Genomic DNA, 20,749 nt, shown 5'->3' on the forward strand with positions numbered 1-20,749 from the left:
TAGAATGTGCATTTAGTTGTTATTTGAACGAATTTTCAAAATACAGGTATAAGAAAAAAGCAAAAATAAATGTATTATTCTCTTAATATAAAAGATGCCAGAACTTAGCGAATATTAAAGAGATAAATTTACTGCTGTAAAAAAATCTTTAAAACTAATTTCAAAAGGACAATAAACAGCTGCATAATTTAAGACTTCGATAGTTTGAGCAAATATATATCAGCCTTTAGTTTCGAAAATATATTGCTCATAATTTGATAGTTGACAAATGTAATGTCAATGGATTTAACATCAAACAAACAAAAAATACCCTAATACTTACAGTTTTAGGGCTGAAAATATATCATGAATTAAAAGAATATAATTGAAGATATAACACTTTTAGATTCAATTTAACATTTCAGAAGCTATAAAATCAAGTGAACTAAATACAAATAAGAGAATTAAAAACTAATAGACAAAAATGTATATCAAAATACTTTATATGAATGGTCCTCAACACCTTTGAGAAAAAATCTTCATCAACGATTATATAATAAGTTTATGGTATAAAATTAGTACATATACAAATTGAAATTTACTGTAAAACTTGTGACTTTCCCAAAATAAAAATCAATTATAATAAATTAAGTAACTGCCTATTTTAGTCGGGATCGGTTTATACTATTCTAACTACGCTACAATATAAAATGGAAGATATGTTATATGATGATATGACGTACTGTCACTACAGGTATAAGTCACGTGTTGAAGAGGACCCGTGTCATGATTAAAATATAGAAACATATAAAGCAGCGAATTGTTAATAGACACATACAATTCAAAACATAAAAACATTGATTGTATGTTTTACATATATTTTGATATAAGCAACGCATTCATGTTCACACATTCATTCACACACAAATCAGAAACGTGATATAAAACATTTATATTCAAATGATAATAAATAAATGTTATGGAACATTCTTTTATACAGGTTGAAATTTATCAAAATTCAATGTTAAAATAATTGAATCAATTTTTTCTTTTTTCTAGTATGATATAAAAGGTAATTGAATATAGATCTTTCTCATAAAAGGGTGTGTTCCTGGAAGAACTTTTTTCTATATTCATTACAACCTGTATCACATGTAGATCCTGTATATCCTGGAATGCAGCCTAGACAGGATCCATCCACGACGTCACACCGACCCTCCAAACAGTTTTGATGACAAGGTGTAGAACAGTTCACTCCATAATGGCTGGAATCTGGGCAACCTGTTGATAAACGTAAATAACACATTTTATTATCTTACACACTGCAGAATTTTCAATTCATAAAAAAAAAATTCTCAAAAATATCAAGCATGAATTTGTGCTACTCTGTCAACTTCCAATTCTCTATATTTTCGTTCTGCCCCTACTTCCCCTACATATTTAGAGACATTCATTTTGAAAAAATATTGCAGGTGAAATATACAGATAGCATACATCCGTCATGTCTATTACTCACAGTGCATCTATGATTAACACAAAGCTATGTGATGTCATAAGCATTAACATAACTTGGTATGCACACATCTTCTATTAATGTTATTAATAAAATGATGTCAATATATAATGCTTATCATCTACACAATGAAATGATCAGAACTATATGTTTCTCATATGATGCCTATGAAACGATTCTGGTTTGTTGCCCTTTGTCGACCCATTATAAAAGTATATATATATATATATATATATATATTTATATATATATATATATATATATATATATATATATATATATATATATATATATATATATATATATATATCCAACAGGTCCGTGTTGCTCTGCTTTGAATTTGTATTTCGTTTAATGGATTTTGGAGATGGTTGACAGTTTGTTATTGTCATTTTTTAATGTAACCATCTGGTGTAATTGAGTCACACCAATATATATAACGCTGAAAATAGTATGTGCTATCTGTGAAAGGGAAATGAAAAATAAATGAGAAATATCTTCACAAAGATACGACATTAAATGTTCACTTCGTTAACAAATGTTTTCATGGATTCATCAAATTACCATATACTTCTATTTCACAAAGATGGTTTAATGCAGTATAAGTATATCCTGCAGGAAGCGGAAAGTTGGTTCTATTGTTGTAGTATATGACGAATCTTCCATACAGACGGCAGGATATATTTAAAGGGTTTGGTATTGTCTCAATTGTATACATAGTGTCTCTAAAACACATAATTCCATCCTCCTTTCGTGTTGTGTTTGACATGTAGAGCGAGAATCCAAGAAAATAATGAGGTAAACCGTTTGTTTCATCTGTTAAAAAAAAGTCTTAAGCTTTAAAGCATGTAACAACAAACTTTTTATACGCATAGTGTTATAAGACTAATTTATATTTCAATAATTATCTAATTTTCAAAACCATACCCCAAATCAAATTTTCCGTCATGTACTGTATAGAGACGTGATGTATACTGAGTACTTTTCCCAGATCAACCCACCAATCTGCTGTTGATTGTTGGTTTCCTGATATCGCACACTCTTCTCCAGAAGAAGACAGATCAGATTTTTGACCGTCTACAGCACGCGCCGCTCCATACTGAGAACTATTAAGATATGTATGCATCTGCCCTGCAGTTTTATTTAAGGCGACATTTTCTGTAATCAAATTTCATATTTGAATGTTAATACTAACGTCAACAATCCAATAAAAAATATAATAACTATTAAGACAGTATACATGTTATAATGTAATTTATGCGAGAGAAGTAAATAAGTATTCATTTCCACAACTATTTCGTAACGACAAAACTCGACAAATATTCAGCGCATACCATTTATGATATTATACATGTACGTTTTTCAAACTACTTTTGTCACTGAAAATATTTGTGTAGTTACCGTCTTCCTTGGATGACGGTATACAGATTTGAAATAGTTTAAAGTCTCCGGGTTATGCACTTCCTCTCCTTTGTGATTATTATAAAATACATGATGTGAAACTTTACATTTTTTTTCAATAGTTAAAAAAATGTTTTGCGCAAGGGAGATATTTTTCTAATGATCTTTTTTTTACGTACAACTTGACAATTCTCGTTGATTTTAAATCTGAAATAGCTAGAAAACGAAAAAATCCATAACATTTGCTATCAATGAAAATCATGATTTTATTTTTCAGTACAACAAGTTGAAAGCATTGATCTTTAATATATTTTGATTTTTTTTGCCCTATTTTTTTGGGGGGACCGGGGGGGGGGGGTGTTATTCATATACAAAAAAAATGCGTGAATTTGATACGGTATCTATTAAAATAATGATCTTATTGATTTTGGTTTCATTAAGCATAAGGATAATCTAAGTTTTACCTGTAACACTCTGGTGTATTTGAGTCATATAATACTAGTCTTGTAATGTTTACGTTTTACAAAACGCTGTCATTCATTTATAATCAAATACTTTTCTGTTTACCTCTACCATTATTCAGACACTCTTATCTAAATGTATTATATAGACTACATAAACTACATAGATACAAGTACTGCTAATCATTTTAAAATATAAGTAATGTTGGATGAACGTGCCCATGAATTCATGTAACTATGTATGAACAATATATGGAGAATCACATCAAGATAATTCAAAACATGTAAGTGTCAATGTAGCGAAAATTATGTAGCTGACTCTATTGATTGCCTTGAAAGCGTATGAATCTACATGGGTTTTTTCCTCGTTCATAATCTTTCCCAAGATTTTTTGCCGCATATATTCTTAGATTATTCGGTGTGTATAAATTGGTTCAGACGATGTTTATTTAATAGTATGAAAAAATACAAAAATTCCCCCTTTAAAAAGCTCCTTCAAGCTTGCCAGGGTTTAATACACGGATGAAAAAAAAACTGCAAGGATTTTCTATTGTTAAAGATAACGTTGAGAAATTGTGCAAGGTATTCCAAGTGATTTCCGATAGAGAAAAGATGTCATCATTTCCAATTATAAATATCCGGATCCGTAGAAAATCTGTTTTCATTACTGTGGATTTTTACGAGGGAAAAATTATAATATATGAATGAAGTTATCTTGGAAATATTCCCTTTCATCGATGTATATTCATCTTCGCTAGCCAAGGGTTTTCGGTCCACTTTACTCCCCATAAACCCTTCGCGGATTTCATTACGAAAACTCGGTGATGTGGTGGCGCTATCTAGCGAGCAACTTGAGTTGCGTCCCTTGCATATTTAGATTTTAATCGAATTAAACAACGGGTTATATACACAGTGACACTACAGCGTTAACATGTTGACTACCGAATATCGAAACATAATTAACGATGCTATTAAATACGAATTACGTTATAACCTAGGGAAAGCACGGAATGTTTTATTCATAGTGTTTTGTAAGGACCTGTACCGGGAGTGAAGAAGTCGCAGGTTTATATGAAAGCTTTCTGATAAAACCAGGTATCGTTGTCGTGAATATTGCGAACCAAAGAAATTAAATAAAACAAAGGTCATTGAACCTTTAAAAGCAATAACCATAAGCAGGAACGTATATACTAACGGGTTAGGCAACTTCTACATTTGCTCTGTTTACTTCTCATGCTATCACGCGAGCCTTGAAAAGTTTGTAGAACTTTGTATAATCCCAGTAAAATATATAGTTTTTTTTAAAGCGAACTGGTTAGACCATCGTTGGGGAGACACTGTACTCGAGAATTGAGCGTCAACTTTTTAAATGCACCGAATGTTTTACCAGAGATCACACATGTGTTTTCTTTTAAAGTTTATATTTACACGCACTGCGATTGGATCAGCTACTCGCAGCTGCAGCCAATCATAAAACGGAGCTTGTCACCGAGTTCTCGTAATGAAATCCGCCAAGGGTTTATGGGGAGCAAAGTGGACCGAAAACCCTTGGCTAGCGAAGAAGATGTTTATTGCACTTCTCACAAACATGCGTATTTTTATTAACAATTGTCCAAATGTGCAGCATAAAGATTGGCAAAAAATATCAACAGAATGTATTTTACACTTAGCTACACATAAACAAATTTAAAGGAAAAAGACTAATAAAGAAAAAAATACGTTATGTAAGTTTCCATTACACAATGTTAATAAATTGTGAAAACTATACGAAAACCAGCCTCATGAATTGCATATCTACGGTTGTTTTTATGAAGAAAGTAAAAATGTACCTCGTCCTCTAATGATCACTTTCCAATAACTAGGTCATACGTGTTTAATGTATTCAAAAATTTGAAAAAGGATTAATTTTTATACATAGAGTGATTGTTGCAAATACATGTGTAAGATATTTGCAATGATACCAATATAAAGGACGTTGTTTACTCATAATTTGATTTTTTAAATTTGAAATGCTATAAACTTCAATGTCATGAGTAAAATGTGTTTTTAACACAAAAAAGTACTTATGAATGAATTATTGTTAACATACCAGTTGATATTTTTACTAATTATGGTCTCAAACAAAATTGGGCTTTTAGCAAAAAATAGGAAATTCAAAATATTTTTGGTAGTTCTACAATATTAAAAGTTGAGAATTTATTTGTTAGCCAATTGCAACATAGTTTTGCATAATTTCTGTTTATTTTATCTCACATTTTATTAAGATAAAAGAATGGGACTACAAATATATTGAAATATGCTTTATAACAAAACAGATATAATTCCTCAAATTTTGCAGTTGATCATTGATCTCAAATAAAAAAAAATATGCCAGCAGAATTGGGTCAATATAGTTAGTTAAATGCGATAAATGTTAAAGTGTTATCATCATTAATTTTTTTTTGTTAAATTGAATCAAAAATGTGTAGAAATTTGAAAACTGATGGGGACACTGACCAGCGCTGTACCCCACTGTACAGGCCACTGGCAAGCACTGTGACCAACTGTATAACACTGTACAGAGCACTGACCAGCACAGTACCCCACTGTACAGGGCATTGACAAGCACTGTACCCAACTGAACAGGTCACTGACAAGCACTGTACCCAACTGTACAGGTCACTGACAAGCACTGTACCCAACTGTATGGCACTGTACAGGGCACTGACAAGCACCGTACCCCAATTACGCCACTGCACCATTAATTTGAAGAAAAAAAGAATGCAACTGGCCGTTAATTTTTTTTAATATGTTTTATTTATTAACGTCTATTGTTTTTTAATGTTATAATCATAAAATAATATTTACATCTACCAAATAGTATTCCCTCTTTTTCTTACGGAAACTGATACTTAACGCATAGTTCTATAAAAACAGCTAGACTTAAATCTACACGCTGCATTTATCGATTGGCTGAAACTGACAAAAAGTGACAGGATTGAAATTGACACGCCTTGTTTATCAATTCGAGACCTACAGCTACCTTAAAAAATCACGGTGTCATGATGATGTCATGATGATGTCAGACTCAAATTTCACAGGATTTGGCTGTTTCTTTAGCTTACGTACTTATGTACGTTTACGTTTACAGTAATTTAGTGAATTTTGCTGACTTTACCATCAATCTGTGACTCAGTTAAACGAAAGATGTTAATATAAACAATAAAATGCTTTCTTAAATGACGCATGCGAGTTATGAAGGTAGCAATCCTTGCAGAAAAAAATTATATAACCCGCTAACCTTCATATCCCAAATGAATCACAACACAAAGCATTTTATTGTTTAAATAAAATGTTCTTAATGATAATCTCCCTAGCTATAATATAAAAGTTCTGGATTGAACATGATGAATCTAATCATTAAAAAAGTGCATGTCATTATGTTTATTTTGCCAGCCATTGCATGGAAATTACCCCACCCCCTCCCCACCAAAAAAAAACCCCAAAAAACAAAAAAAAAAACAATGGAAAAAACAGCAAGGTTACATTATCATTTCTCATTGATGAGACGAGAAGCCCTCGTTTAAATGATCAGGTTCTTTGTTTCCTGCATCTCATGAGCTTGTTAAGTCAATTAACAAAGAATTCACATAATATATTCATGCTTGTTCTTTGTGTACACATGTCCAAGTATGACTGCCCGCTTGATTACACAGGTACAATTTGAAGATAGCTCATATGATAAGTTAAATTTTTAAAAATACATCGTAAATGTCGAGTTTTAATTTTACAAACTAACACTTACTGCAGGATACATTATGAATTTTTAATATAATCAGTGACATATCAAGCGGTAAAATTGTATCATTAATTTCAGTAAGAAATCAAGGAAGGTTGGTACATGTTGACATATGCGTAGCTGAACAGTTTTTTTTTCTTTTAATATTGTTGACTTATTGATTTATATTTAAATGTTTTAGAAATTAGATATATAAAACGCCCTACTCTACACACTATATTTGTATATTGAGAGAGAGAGAGAGAGAGAGAGAGAGAGAGAGAGAGAGAGAGAGAGAGAGAGAGAGAGAGAGAGAGAGAGATTTTATAGTAGATTGTAATTATCTTGTTTGCTATGATACAATATACTCGTTTCAGTAAATTAAAAAAAACAAACAGAAGAAAAAACGAACGCTAATTTTAAGTCAAAATTCTTTTTCTCATTCATCGGACCCGTACACAAATCACCTACTACGAAAAGAGAAATTAAATATGTTTGTCTATTAATTAAGGTGTCGCTAAAAGTGATTATCGACGATATGTTAAAATTAAATTGGGATGCAGCAAAAATATGTGTGTGGGGGGGGGGCATATGTCTTCCTGACTTTGGACCATAAACATTTAAGAGAATAGTAACAATATAACAGAGAAAGAGAGAGAGAGAGAGAGAGAGAGAGAGAGAGACAGACAGACAGACAGACAGACAATCCCCTTCTTACGCCAAGGATCTAAACATACAACCATAAATGATTTACCCGTACATAAAATATTCACAAGTATGGTTTTGTACTTACCGTAAGTTCTCGCCTCGTTAAATAACTTCAAAAAATAAATCAAAAATATGAAACGCATTACTACGACTGCTGTGATTGAGGAAGTAAAATTTACGTTGGCAACTATCGATCTGTGCCCAAATATTTAGGTTATACGTGTTAAATCAATTTAAAGCATTTAAAAAGTGGGATCATTCATCCATATAATTACTCCATTTACTTTTATGATTGCATGTCTTGTAAAAGTTTAAACTTGTTGGAAGGATTTAAAGCATTAGTATCGGTTATCATAGTATGCTTTTAGCAAAACATAGGAAATTCAAACTAAAGCTCTCAGATTTTGTTTTTTACTGAAATATGTTTGGGTAGTTCTACATATATACACTATAAGATGTTATTTGTTAGTCAACATAGTTTTGCATACTTTTTGTTGGTTTTATCTCACATTTTATTGTGATAAAAGAGTGGTAGTACAAATATATTGAAATATCCTTGATAACAAAACAGACATCATTCCTCAAATTCTGCGGTTGGTCATTGATCTGAAATAAAAAAAAATATGCCAGCAGAATTAGGTCAATATAGCTAGTTAAATGCGATAAATGTTTAAGTGTTATCATCATTCATTTTTTTGTTTGTTATATTAAATAAAAATGTGTAGAAATTTGAAAACTGATGGGGGCAATGACCAGCGCTGTACCCCAATTTACGGCACTGTACAGGGCAATGACAAGCATTGTGACCAACTGTATGACACTGTACAGGGCACTGACAAGCATTGTACCCCGCCTACGCTACTGTACAGTCCTACTGACCAGCACTGTACCCTACTGTACAGGGCACTGACAAGCACTGTACCCAACTGTATAGCACTGTACAGGGCACTGACAACTGACACTGACATCGTACCCCACTTACGCCACTGCACCATTAATTTGAAGAAAACAAATCATATTTTTAAACCTTGTGTACACTGTATTATTCTATTCGATATTTTTTTTATATTGTACAAAGCATTAATATAATCCATACATATGACTTCACAGGAGAATGCAACAGGCCGTTAATTTTTTTTAATATGTTTTATTTATTAACGTCTATTGTTTTTTAATGTTACAATCGCAAAATGATATTTACATCTACCAAGTAGTATTCCCTGTTTTTCTTACAGAAACTTATAGTTAATCATAGTTCTATAGAAACAGCTAGACTTAAATCTACACGCTCCTTTTGTCGATTGGTCGAAATCTGCAGTGGCTGAAACTGACAAAAAGTGACAGGATTGAAATTGACACGCCCTGTTTATCAATTGATCGATACCTACAACTACCTTAGAAAAATAACAGACTGTCATGATGATCATGATGATGTCAAACTCAAAGTTTCACAGGATTTGGCTGTTTCTTTTAGCTTACGTACTTTTGCACGTTTACAGTAATTTAGCCAATTTTGCTGACTGTACCATCAATTCATTAATCAGTTAAATGAAAGATGTTAATATAAACAATAAAATGCTTTCTTTAATGATTCATGTGAGTTATGAAGGTAGCAATCCTTGCAGAAAAAAAATACATAACCAGCTAACCTAGTTACTGAATTGCATTTTTTTTTTAAATACATTGTAATATCCATTTTGTTTTGAAATGTTTAATACGGGAAGTCATTGATAGGCTTTCACGACTCTGGAAAGATCTGGGGTTTCCGAGGGTTTTAATATGCGTAATAGTTACTCATAGTGTTTGTGGTTCGTGATCATTCATCAATTGAATCATAACACTATTTAAATCCCATTTCAAGCTTGTGGTTTTCGAAAAAAAACAACAACCAAAAAACACGGTATCAGTTGTACTGGGAACGCATTGATAAAAAGGTATTTCACTTTTCCACTGATTTCTGTAATTACCTGTTTGTGATTAGCACTTAATTCGATTACACGGTATCTACTGCAACATATTATATTATACCCATTATGTCTTTTATATGTGCATTTATATCTGTCCTTGCAAATTGATCATACTAGTAGTGTGATGTTTTACTTTATATGAAAGACTAAAAAAATTCAAAGGCAAATTATAATATAATTCAGTAATGAAGATACAAGATATGCAAACAATTCTTACAGATGGTAAGATATCAACGATAGAATACTTTGAATGAGAGTATATATTTAAAACGTGTATGACATAAATGACAACGATTTTTATCACATACAAAATGCAATTTTGTGACGTCATATGAACATCTTTATAACATTACTCAGGTATCCTAACACTGCAAATGATCTAATTAAAACGCAGTTTTTGTTGAGTTGAAAATATAAATTACTTTTATTTTAAATAATGTTAACATAGTTCGACCATCCTCAAATTCATCCACATTGTTTACTAATCAAGAGCGATTTATATAACACATCTGTAAATATTTGGGTTTTATAAGCATGATTTGCATTTGTACATACCTCTTCTATTTTGTATACGCAAACTATTTTATAAATGTTTTGATCGTTTACCTGCGGAAAGCTGTTTTTTACATTAATTAAGATTTGTTTTTTCATTATGTTGCTTACACGTAGTAGAGACAGTCTCCAAACTATTACATGTAGTTTATAAATAGTCATTTACTTATCACACACTTTAAAGTTACCAGTTTTTTTAATACTCAATAGTGATATTATTGAACTCCGTATAAATAGAATTAACGACAGCATCTATGCAAAGGAATCAAATGGCTTTATTGCTGTTTCGATAAAACTCACTTATAAGTTAATAAAACACTCCCTGAAATTATCGAAAGAATGCAGAATGTGATGTCACGGCTAATTTTGTTAATATTCTACACTCGCACTCGGGAAATCTTACCATATACTCAATATTAGCAACAATATATGCAGACTGTTTTATGTGTTCCCTTTACTGCGATACAAAACCGCACATCATAAATATATATAATGTCACTGGAGTCAAATGCGTATACAAATCAACAATATTCCGCTGCGAAACATTTATGAATCTACTATGGAACACGTCTAAATTGATTTTTGAACACTTCTGAATGACCAACTGAGCACCTTTGACAACTAATTACGTGGCTTAATCATTCTCATATATATAAACTTGAGGCTATACTTGATGATTAACATAATAATTATTGTCTATTTAAAATGTACATCATCTGTTTAACTAGTTACGCTCTAAACATGAATTTCGTATATAAAAAAGTTATGTAAACTATGTCAATACCATAGCAAACGTAGATATAATACATATATATTACAACCAAAAAAAAAAAGAACAATAACCCAAAAAAATCGAAAAAAAAACCCACGAAAAAAAAAACAAACAAACAAAAAAACCCCCAGAAAATACAAAACATAAGCATACAGGTGTAGTCAAAACATTTAAAAAATCTAGTTATATTCCGTTGCAGTTACATTCTGTAGCAATTGTATTCTGTTCTCTAAATTTAGTGTGGAACACTTTTTATTTGGACAGCACCTTACATAATTTAACCATTTTCATAGTGATATACATTTGATATTACATTTGATATGTATACATATTAAACATTGCCAATCTTATTTGGTAAAATTTTGTTAAACTGAGTATACAGAAAACACTTTTTTACATATTAATGATACATTATTAAAGTATTGTCTAATTTTAAGTTTTAAAATAGTGAATTGACATTGATAAAATGATAAAATGGAATTCATTTAAATAGCTCAGATTTTACCCCCACTCCTTTCTTGTTGATATTGTATTGTTTCAATACACAGAGTTAAAAATTAAAGATTTGGTAAAATATGTAAGGTTTTAATGACAAAGTTAATGTTAATAGTATTGTCTTTCATCGATCTGCAGTAACTGTAGCTAAGTTAGGTCTTTCAATCTCTCAGGTGAAAGACCTCTCGTTTTCTTTATGTTTTTTTTATTCTTTTTCTTCTTTTATTCTATTTAGCGCTGGGTGACTTTTTTTATTAATAGAGTTAACCAAACAATTTAAACTTTATGTAATTGCTCATTAAAAGTTATGGTACCAATTGACCCTGTGTCAAAGAACTCCCAGAACTTACAGAGTTATTGCCCTTTGAGAAGGAAATGCTTGTTATCGCTACTCCTCTGAAACCATAAGAGATTTGGAACTTTTACCAATGTCTTCATTACACTTAGATGGTTCTTCAATCTATCCATACCAAAAGGATCTAAGACCCCCTTGCATTAGTTATTGCCCCTGAAAGTATCTAAATTTCCATAAAATCACTTCCAACTTTTTTTATTATTTATCATAGAGACGTTGGACCACTTGGGATGAAAGCGTCTACCTTGGCCAAACAAAATGGCATAAAGGTCAAAGGTCAAGGTCATTTGAGAAGCTGTTAATTAATGAGTTTTTATATCTCTTTTGTTTAGGGTGGTAGGGAAAAACTTTTTTATGGATGTAGTAGGACATCTTAAGACATTTTAAGACAAGAATTATAGCCCCTATTGTACGAAATGTTTGTTATCGCTACTCCTCTGAAACCATAAGAGATAGAGATGTGGAACTTTTACCATTTTCTTCAGTGCACTTGAAGGGTTCTTCAATCTATTCATACCGAAAGGATCTGAGGCCCCCTTCTAGCAATTATTGCCCTTGGAAGTATTAACATTTCTACAAAATAACTTTAAACTTTTTTTATATTATTTATCATAAAGACTTCAAACCACTTGGGATGGAAGTGTCTACCTTGGTCGAACAAAATGCCATAAAGAACAAAAGTCAAGGTCATTTGTTTATTTGTTAATTAATGAGTTTTTAGATCTCTTTTGTTTAGGGTGCTAGAGAAAAACTTTTTCTTCGATGTAGCAGGACATTGTAAGACATTTTTAAATATAGGTCCTTGGCTCACGCCTTTGAATAATTACAGAGTTATTGTTCCTATTATGCTACATGCTTGTTATCGCTACTCCTTTGAAACTATAAGATATAGAAACTTGGAACTTTTACCAATGTCTTCAGTACACTTAGAGGGTTCTCTAATTTATGCATACCGAAAAGATCAAAGCCCCTCTTCTAGCAGTTATTGTAATAGATATTGCCCCTGAAAGTATTGAAACTTTAATAAAATCACTTCCAACTTTTTTACTATCTATCATAGAGAGTTCTGACCACTTGGAATAGAAGCGTCTGCCTTGGCCAAACAAAATGACATAAAAGTCAAAGTTTATGGTCATTTGGAAGTCGGTTAATCAATGAATTTTCATATCATTTGATATACAGAATTATAGTCAGGGTTTCAGTAGCTTGCTAGATTGCGCAATAAGGTATTCAATTGGGTCAGCCAGGTATCACATCAAGTCCTGTGGTTACTTAAGTGGAACTTGTTTTTACAGTGAACCCATTCATTTTGTACAAAAACAGTTAGCCTGTAGAACACTTTCTTCTATTGTTAACTATACTGTTTATATGATTATGTAAAGAATATTCAATTGGCTCAGTTTTGTTCATAGTGGAAAAAATTCAGAAAAGTAATTCAATAAATGTTAACGATATATACAACATGGAATTCTTAAAGAAATGGCTTGAAAATAAAAAAAAATCTCTTTAAAGATCATTTATCATTTTATAGCTTTGTGGTTTCCCATCTTATAGTACAACGTGTATCATAGGTAGAATATTTTTTTATTGAGCAATCCATTAAGGATATTAAGGTGGAAATACCTCTAATTGTTCAAGAACAATTAGCCTACTAGTTCCAGATAGTCATTCTCGGCTCGACTAACCACCGAATCGTACTCACTAATATTCTGTGTAAACACGTTTAATTCCAGGTAGTTATCCTCGGCTCTACTTACCACCGAATCGTACCCACTAATATTCTGTGTAAACACGTGTTCCCTTCTGGTTTGTTCATATGGTTTCTGCTTCTTTTGTTTTTTTATGCGTTTGCTGGGAAAATAATGAAATGAGACACCATTACTTAAAACCTCTTTCGGAATTTTTTTTTGTTCAATGTCTACTGAAGGTATCGTAAATTATGTGAAGTAATGAGCGGAAGTATCTTTAAAAATGGTTTTGTTATTAATTATTTATTTTATTTGTTAAAAATATATCGTTATGTAATAACCTAACCGCATTCCCCCTGAAAATGTTTAGGTAATGCCATCATTTTTATATTACGAGATTAATTAATCAGCAATATCATTTACGGGAAAATTTAATTAATTAAAATAGTCATCACAGTAATAGAAACAATAAACAGAAATAAAAAAAGATTATCTCGACAAAACCATCTCAAAGCCATTATATTGCATTTTGAAAATAAATAAAAATTATTAGAAATACCTACACATGAATATAGTTAAATTCACTTAAGCGTGTAAATCTTACTTTTGGAAACAAAACTTGTTACCCTAAAGCTCAAAGTTATTAAACATATACCGATACAAACTACATATTTTTAATCTAAATACATTATTTAAATAAACTCATACTTGTACGTGAAAAGAAGAACGGTGACTTACCGCATTAGGATGACGTAGAAAACCAGGACAACAATAATGATAACTAAGACAGCGAAAGATGCTATCACAACATACAGGGTCGTAGACGTTTTACCATCATCTTGCACTGAAATTGCGATACTGCATTATGAAACATTTTAATTTATTAAGCGATAGAAACTATTTCTCATAGCTGAGCTGAAACTCGGGCCACTATGATATAACAAAAAGTATCTTTGTAATTACAAGTTCTGATTGCTGTCCAAAAACGGGTTACTGAACTAATAAGTAACAATAAAGTCAACTCTTAATTGATAGAATTAAGAAATAAAGTACGAGTTATCGTGAATGTTGCAGAATAACCTCCGAGGTTGAGAAATGTAGTTTTGAAATATAAAAGCCGAGGCGTTAGCCGAGGCATTTATATTTTAAACAACATTTCGAGACCGAGGAGGTTATCCTGCAACATTCACGAAAACAAGAACTTTATTTCTATCCTACTAACAGCCCAGTATTTCTACAGATCGTTTTTCCTATAGAGAGACGATCTAGGTCATTTTGACGGCTGTTCCGTGTAACCCCAATGGTTTTGTTAGTAATGTTTACATGTGTATCGATCAAAGGAATTACATGCAGACGACAGAATTTTTTCTTGGGATTTTTGATACTCTTCACTTATTTATAAAATATCTTTGAGTTATATTCCTAATATTTTAAGGGCACTTTAATACGATTATTACCTCTACACGTTATATATTTTAAATGTAAAAACACGCAGTGAAGATGTGCTAGGGAGGTCCTAGGAACAGCCGCATTGATCTCTTAAAAAAATCATTTGAGGCAATACACATCGTTTTGACTGGAACTATCACGTGAAATTGACATGGTTTTAAAACTTTTTACGGTTTGAAGTTGTACTTTCATGATCAGTGCGAGACAAATAAGTACTTCTGATCTGATAATTTACTGATGACGTTCGTGGTATATTGGAGAATAATGTCCGCGGCATCTCTTTGATCTTGGCAATAACTGTAGTAGAATAATCTATAAACTGGATTAAAACCTCTCACTTTCATTACAAGTTGGACCTTTGTATCCAGCCCAGACAAGTTCCATTCACAATGTCACAGTGGCCTTCCTGACAGTTATGTGGACACGGTAAGGAACAATCTTCTCCGTAATATCCTGGCTCAGGACAACCTTTTTGCATTAGTGAAAGAAGAAAGGGTTTCTTATTTCATGCCAATCCCTCCATTTAATGATTTTGTTTACCATTGTAGACGTAAAATATGTAAAACCTAGTTTTACAAAATTATGGTAAAATGAGATTTTTAAAGATACGTTTTTCTCAGATCAGTTCTTACATCATGCTTGTTATACATTAAACTTGTAACAAAGTTACAATTTGAGATGCAATAAGATAAAATTGGCATTTTTTCTTGGAAAATATCGTAAAATAATTCGTAGGCTATTTCCTTCGTCGCATAAAACGCCAAACGTGGCTGTTCTTTTAATCAGGTTCAAACCAACCTAGACAACAGTATGAATTTCAAACATTCGTATTGCATCGCACGACTCTAACTGCATTGATTCACAAAATTGCAGTTATTTGTTGATGCTTCTTGAACATTCTCTTGACTTTGCACTACATAAAATATATATTCTACCAGGTATATGTATCCTGTGAGTTAGTTAAAGTGTTTCTCAAGTGTTCACCAAGTTAATTTGAATGTAGTACAATTTAACGCAAAACGATGCGAACAAAAGCAATCTATCGCAAGAGCTTTGTTCAATATTGGAATACGTAACTAATAGAACCATGTCTTTCTTTTTACATATACGTTGTAGTTGTCATTTTAATTTTTATAAGTTGTTAATGAAGAGTAACTTGTTTTTCATTTTTATCTGGTTTAAATATATTTTACAAATTAACCGTATTGCATGTGTAAATGATGTTGTAAAATCCTATCTAATTAGTGATTTTATGTTCAAATATAATGTATACTTAACTATTTGTGCATTGGTATCCATAAAATCCTGGATCACATCCATTCATACAGGAGCCGTTAATATGGTGACAATGTTTGTTCTGCGCACATTTTCCACACGTGTGGATACATCCTAGACCAAATGTGCCTCCATTACACTCTATACAGATTTAAAAACAAAAACAAAGTTAAGTTTTGATTGAATATGTTAATAAAAAAAAAATCTATTGATTTAACTGCTCACCTTAAATAATAGTGATAACTATTATATGTTACCTCTTATTTCTTTTTTTAATTTGAAAGTTTTTAAAAATCTTATATAACTCGAAGAAATCATATATAATACATGTACTTTTTTTGATAATGAATTAAAACATTAAATACAATAAAAATCATCAATACCTGCTGTTAGGATATCATAACCAAATTTCTAAGATAGAATAGCTGACATATTAAAGGGGCATGGTCATGATTTTGGTCAATTTTTTTTCTCCAATTTTAATATCTACAATGCTTCAGAAAAGCATTTATAATAGGTAACCAGAACTTGTTTGTCATCTGTTGTGGGTTAAATGAGTTACAGAGTTTGAAGTTCTTCGCTTTGTAAACAAAGCGGTTGTTTACATTTTTAACGTTGAAGTAAAAAATTCAGTTTTAAACCTAAAACGAATGTTTTAAACATTAGGTACTGTTTATCTATGCTTAAAATAAATTAGATAGACAAATAAGCTGGAAAAAGATTTTTGACTGGTATATTGAACCTATGTAAACAAAAACAGGACACGAGCCTTGTTTACATGACAAAGAATTGTGAGACCTGTATCTTGTTTATAATTCTACGAATGACTCCCAACTTTTATTTGATTATTAGAACTGCATTTCTAAAGCATTGTAAATAATAAAAACAGAAAAATAGAATTTGACCGAAATCGTGACCATGCCCCTTTAAACGTGTACCTTCAATGCATTGTGAACCAATGTAACCCGCGACGCAACTTAGACAGGTTTTATTTACAGCATAACACTGGTCATCCTGACAATTTTTTCGACACAGTAAGGAGCAATTTGTTCCGTGATAGCCTGGCTCAGGACAACCTTGTTGCAATAAGAAAAGAAAAACGTGTTTCTTAATTCATGTCTATCCATTTCATGATTTTATTACCATTATAGACGTAAAATATGTAAAATGTTTTAACTCGTTTCACAAAGTTATTGAAAAATGAGATTTATAAAGATACGTATTTCTCAAAACAGTTCTTATATCATGCTCGTTAGACATTAAACTTGTAACAATGTTACAATTTTAGATGCAATTAATAAAATTTGCATTTTTTTATCGGAAAATATCTTAAACATATTCGTAGGCTTTTTCCTTCGTCGCATAAAACGCCAAACTTGACTGTTCTTTTTAGCAGGTTCAACCGAATTCGACAACAGTTCTAATTTCAAACATTCGTATTGCATCGCACGACTCTAACTGCACTGTTGCACAAAATTTCAGTTATTTGTTGATGCTTTTTGAACACTGTCTGGACTTTGCACTACATGTAATATTTATTCTACATGTGCTCTATATATCCTGCGAGTTAATTAAAGTGTTTCTCCAATGTTCGCAAAGTTAATTTGAATGTGGTACAATTTAACGCAAAATGATGTGAACACAAACGATCTATCGCAAGAGCTTTGTGCAATATTGGAATATGTAATTAATAGAACCATGTATTTCTTTATACATACACGTTGTAGTTGTCATTTTAAGTTTCATAAGTTGTTAACGAATAGTAACTTGTTCTTTATTTTGATCTGGTTTAAATATATTTAAAAATTAACCGTATTGCATGTGTAAATGATGTTGTAAAATCCTATCTAGTAAGTGATTTTATGTTCAAATAGATTATTAGCAATAATCATTTTTGCAATAATCTTTCCATCTTATATTTCTTTTAACCTCGTATTATTTACAGGACCTTTCATAAATATCATACAATTGTGTTGTCATTCACTAACAAATCACGCAAACCAAGAGAAAATTAGATACATGTACAACTCATTCTGTTGTCACATAAACATCGTGCATAATTGTTGTACAGATGGTGTAGCTGGACCTTACAATATTCCATAAAAGCTTTGTTTATAAAAAAAATTGTAAGATCGGCTTTGAGAATACTGAAAATGTTTAACTTCAGGTTATTCGTGGGGCATGGTAACATACATTGTAACATACATTGTTACAGTGTAACATGGCGATTGCTACTAGAGTTGTTATTTACCGTACACTTCTACTTCACAAAGTTCGTTGAAAGCATACTGGTCATAACCAGCAGGATACGGAGGATGTGTCCTGTTGTTGTAGTAGATGACGTATCTCCCATGTGTGATACATGTTATGTTTGTTGGATTGGGTATTGTGTCTGTGGTGTAGAAATTGTCCTTAAAACATAATGTCCCGTCATCTTTGTTTGTAGTGTTTGATACATACACCGAAAATCCCAAGAATCTACCAGTGTATCCGTTATTTCTATCTTTAAGAAAAAATAAAACTATTATATGCGATGTAATAAGCATGTCAAATAAAACCCTCTTCAATTATGAGACAACAATATAATGATTGTAAAAAAAAAGGAATGACAAATCATTTTTCATTCAGAAAGCGTTATTATGTTGTGTAAGTCTTTGTTAATCATCATGCAGAGGATGCCTATCACATGAATCTTGATATACATGCAAGTTGTCATTGTCTAAAAGCATTGTCAATGATGTACAAAACTAGTCTCATTTCCGCAATTTTGCAATTAAATGAAATACTAGTATTGTCAGTTGCCCTTTATATCCCCCTCTCTAGAACTGCGCATGGCTTTACCAAGGAACGTATGATTGTATTTAGAAATAATAGAAGTGTGACAAGTAATCTGAATAGAATTGTAATAAAAACAGTTGGCAATATTTAAAATCACTATCTTAAGTCTTTGGGTGTGATATGCATTTTTTATAATCCGTTTGAAATATTTCAAACCGGCTTTGGAATTTTCCAATCGTTAAAACATTTTAGTCAGAATAAACTGCTGGAGAGGAGAACGACTGTCGTCAAGAATGCGACATCAGTAGCCCTTCTTTATGCATGCATTAAACAAAATATAATTTCTATTCATTTTGCCGTATTTCACTTTATATACTTACTCCAGACAACATTGGCCGTCCTGTACTGTATGAAGATGTGATGTATACTGAGTACTTCTCCCAGATCTACCCGCCATTCTGCTGTTGATCTAGAGTTGTCTGATATTACACACTGTTCTCCAGTAAAAGACAGATCTGATTTGTTTCCGTCCACAGCACGATCCGCTCCCCACTCTGGTTTACTGGGATAGGGGTATTGCTGCCATGCCGGTTTATATATGGCTATATTTTCTGTCAGCAGTTTAATACAAATTGAGTACAGGAAAGGGAGCTTCATACAGTGACATAAAAACATTAATCTTTTTCATCTTTCTTTTGGCATTTATTGGCACAGATTGTAATCCTAACTTATTACAAGCATTGCATGTTTTGTAGATATTGAATGGATATTGAATCTTGATACTCATGGGTTGTTAACTTATGTTTGTTACTGAAACTTTGTGCATTTAAAACTTTGTGTAAGGAACTAATAAACACCTGTTTGATTTGAGGAAAAAATGACAGGTAATAAATTACAAAACCTGGCAGTTCTAACATATCATTATTGTTGATTTGTTTTTTATTATATCTATAATTTAACGTTCATATATCTTGTTGATTACTAAACACACAATTTTTTTTATTTCTTGCGCAACAGCCACTTAGCCATCTAAACAAGCCAAACCAACTGGCTTTTGAACCCGAACGCAATGTTGTATATAAAAGTTCATTTATTTTTTTCTTAATATATTTTTTTTGGCATACTTTGAACTAAAAAATGCTACAATTTATCAAAACAAATTTTAAATCATTAAAATGTGCGCATAAAATAGGATTCTGGAACAAATTCGCACATCACCGTGTGCTAAGCGCTCATTGGAATACTATTCTCCGAGGTCAAACAATTATGAAATAGATGACCGCAAAAGAACTAATATCATGGATAATTTATTTGATTAAATCATTTTTGCTCCGTGGATAAAAATAGACCATCTGAATATAAATTTAGTCTTGAACGGGTCATATAGGTGGTAAGTAAATAAACTGGGTTTGTTTCACGCTCAAGTAAATGCCATCAAACAAGTAGACGCTAGTTTTGCTAAACAGGAGTAAAATGGAATGCAGTGAAAAACCAAAACAGACAGGACCGATAAGTAAACACGTTGTATGGACGGTAGCTTTAAATGATAGTGTTAGTATACATATGTGTATAAGCTTATATCAGGTATGAACAATCAAT

At 31.6% G+C, this 20,749-nt stretch overlaps 3 protein-coding genes across 3 annotated transcripts in view; all 3 read right to left on the reverse strand.

Annotated features, from left to right (window-relative positions):
• Nucleotides 1-20,749, reverse strand: part of LOC105334833 (uncharacterized) — a 59,122-nt gene that overhangs the window by 22,600 nt on the left and 15,773 nt on the right. The gene's annotated exons all lie outside the window — the stretch shown is intronic.
• The window catches only part of LOC105323883 (uncharacterized), a 63,143-nt gene that overhangs the window by 6,460 nt on the left and 35,934 nt on the right, over nt 1-20,749 (reverse strand). The window lies entirely within an intron of this gene.
• On the reverse strand, nt 16,371-20,110 carry LOC105329567 (uncharacterized). Its single transcript, XM_066078187.1, has 4 exons — nt 19,531-20,110; nt 18,624-18,875; nt 17,311-17,448; nt 16,371-16,513 (listed from the first exon to the last, which is right to left on the reverse strand). Exons 1-4 carry the CDS (start codon nt 19,823-19,825, stop codon nt 16,371-16,373), a joined length of 828 nt encoding a protein of 275 aa, XP_065934259.1. The 5' UTR covers nt 19,826-20,110.

The sequence above is a fragment of the Magallana gigas genome, chromosome 1 (genome assembly GCF_963853765.1).
Source record: "Magallana gigas chromosome 1, xbMagGiga1.1, whole genome shotgun sequence".
In the NCBI taxonomy this organism is placed as follows: domain Eukaryota; kingdom Metazoa; phylum Mollusca; class Bivalvia; order Ostreida; family Ostreidae; genus Magallana; species Magallana gigas.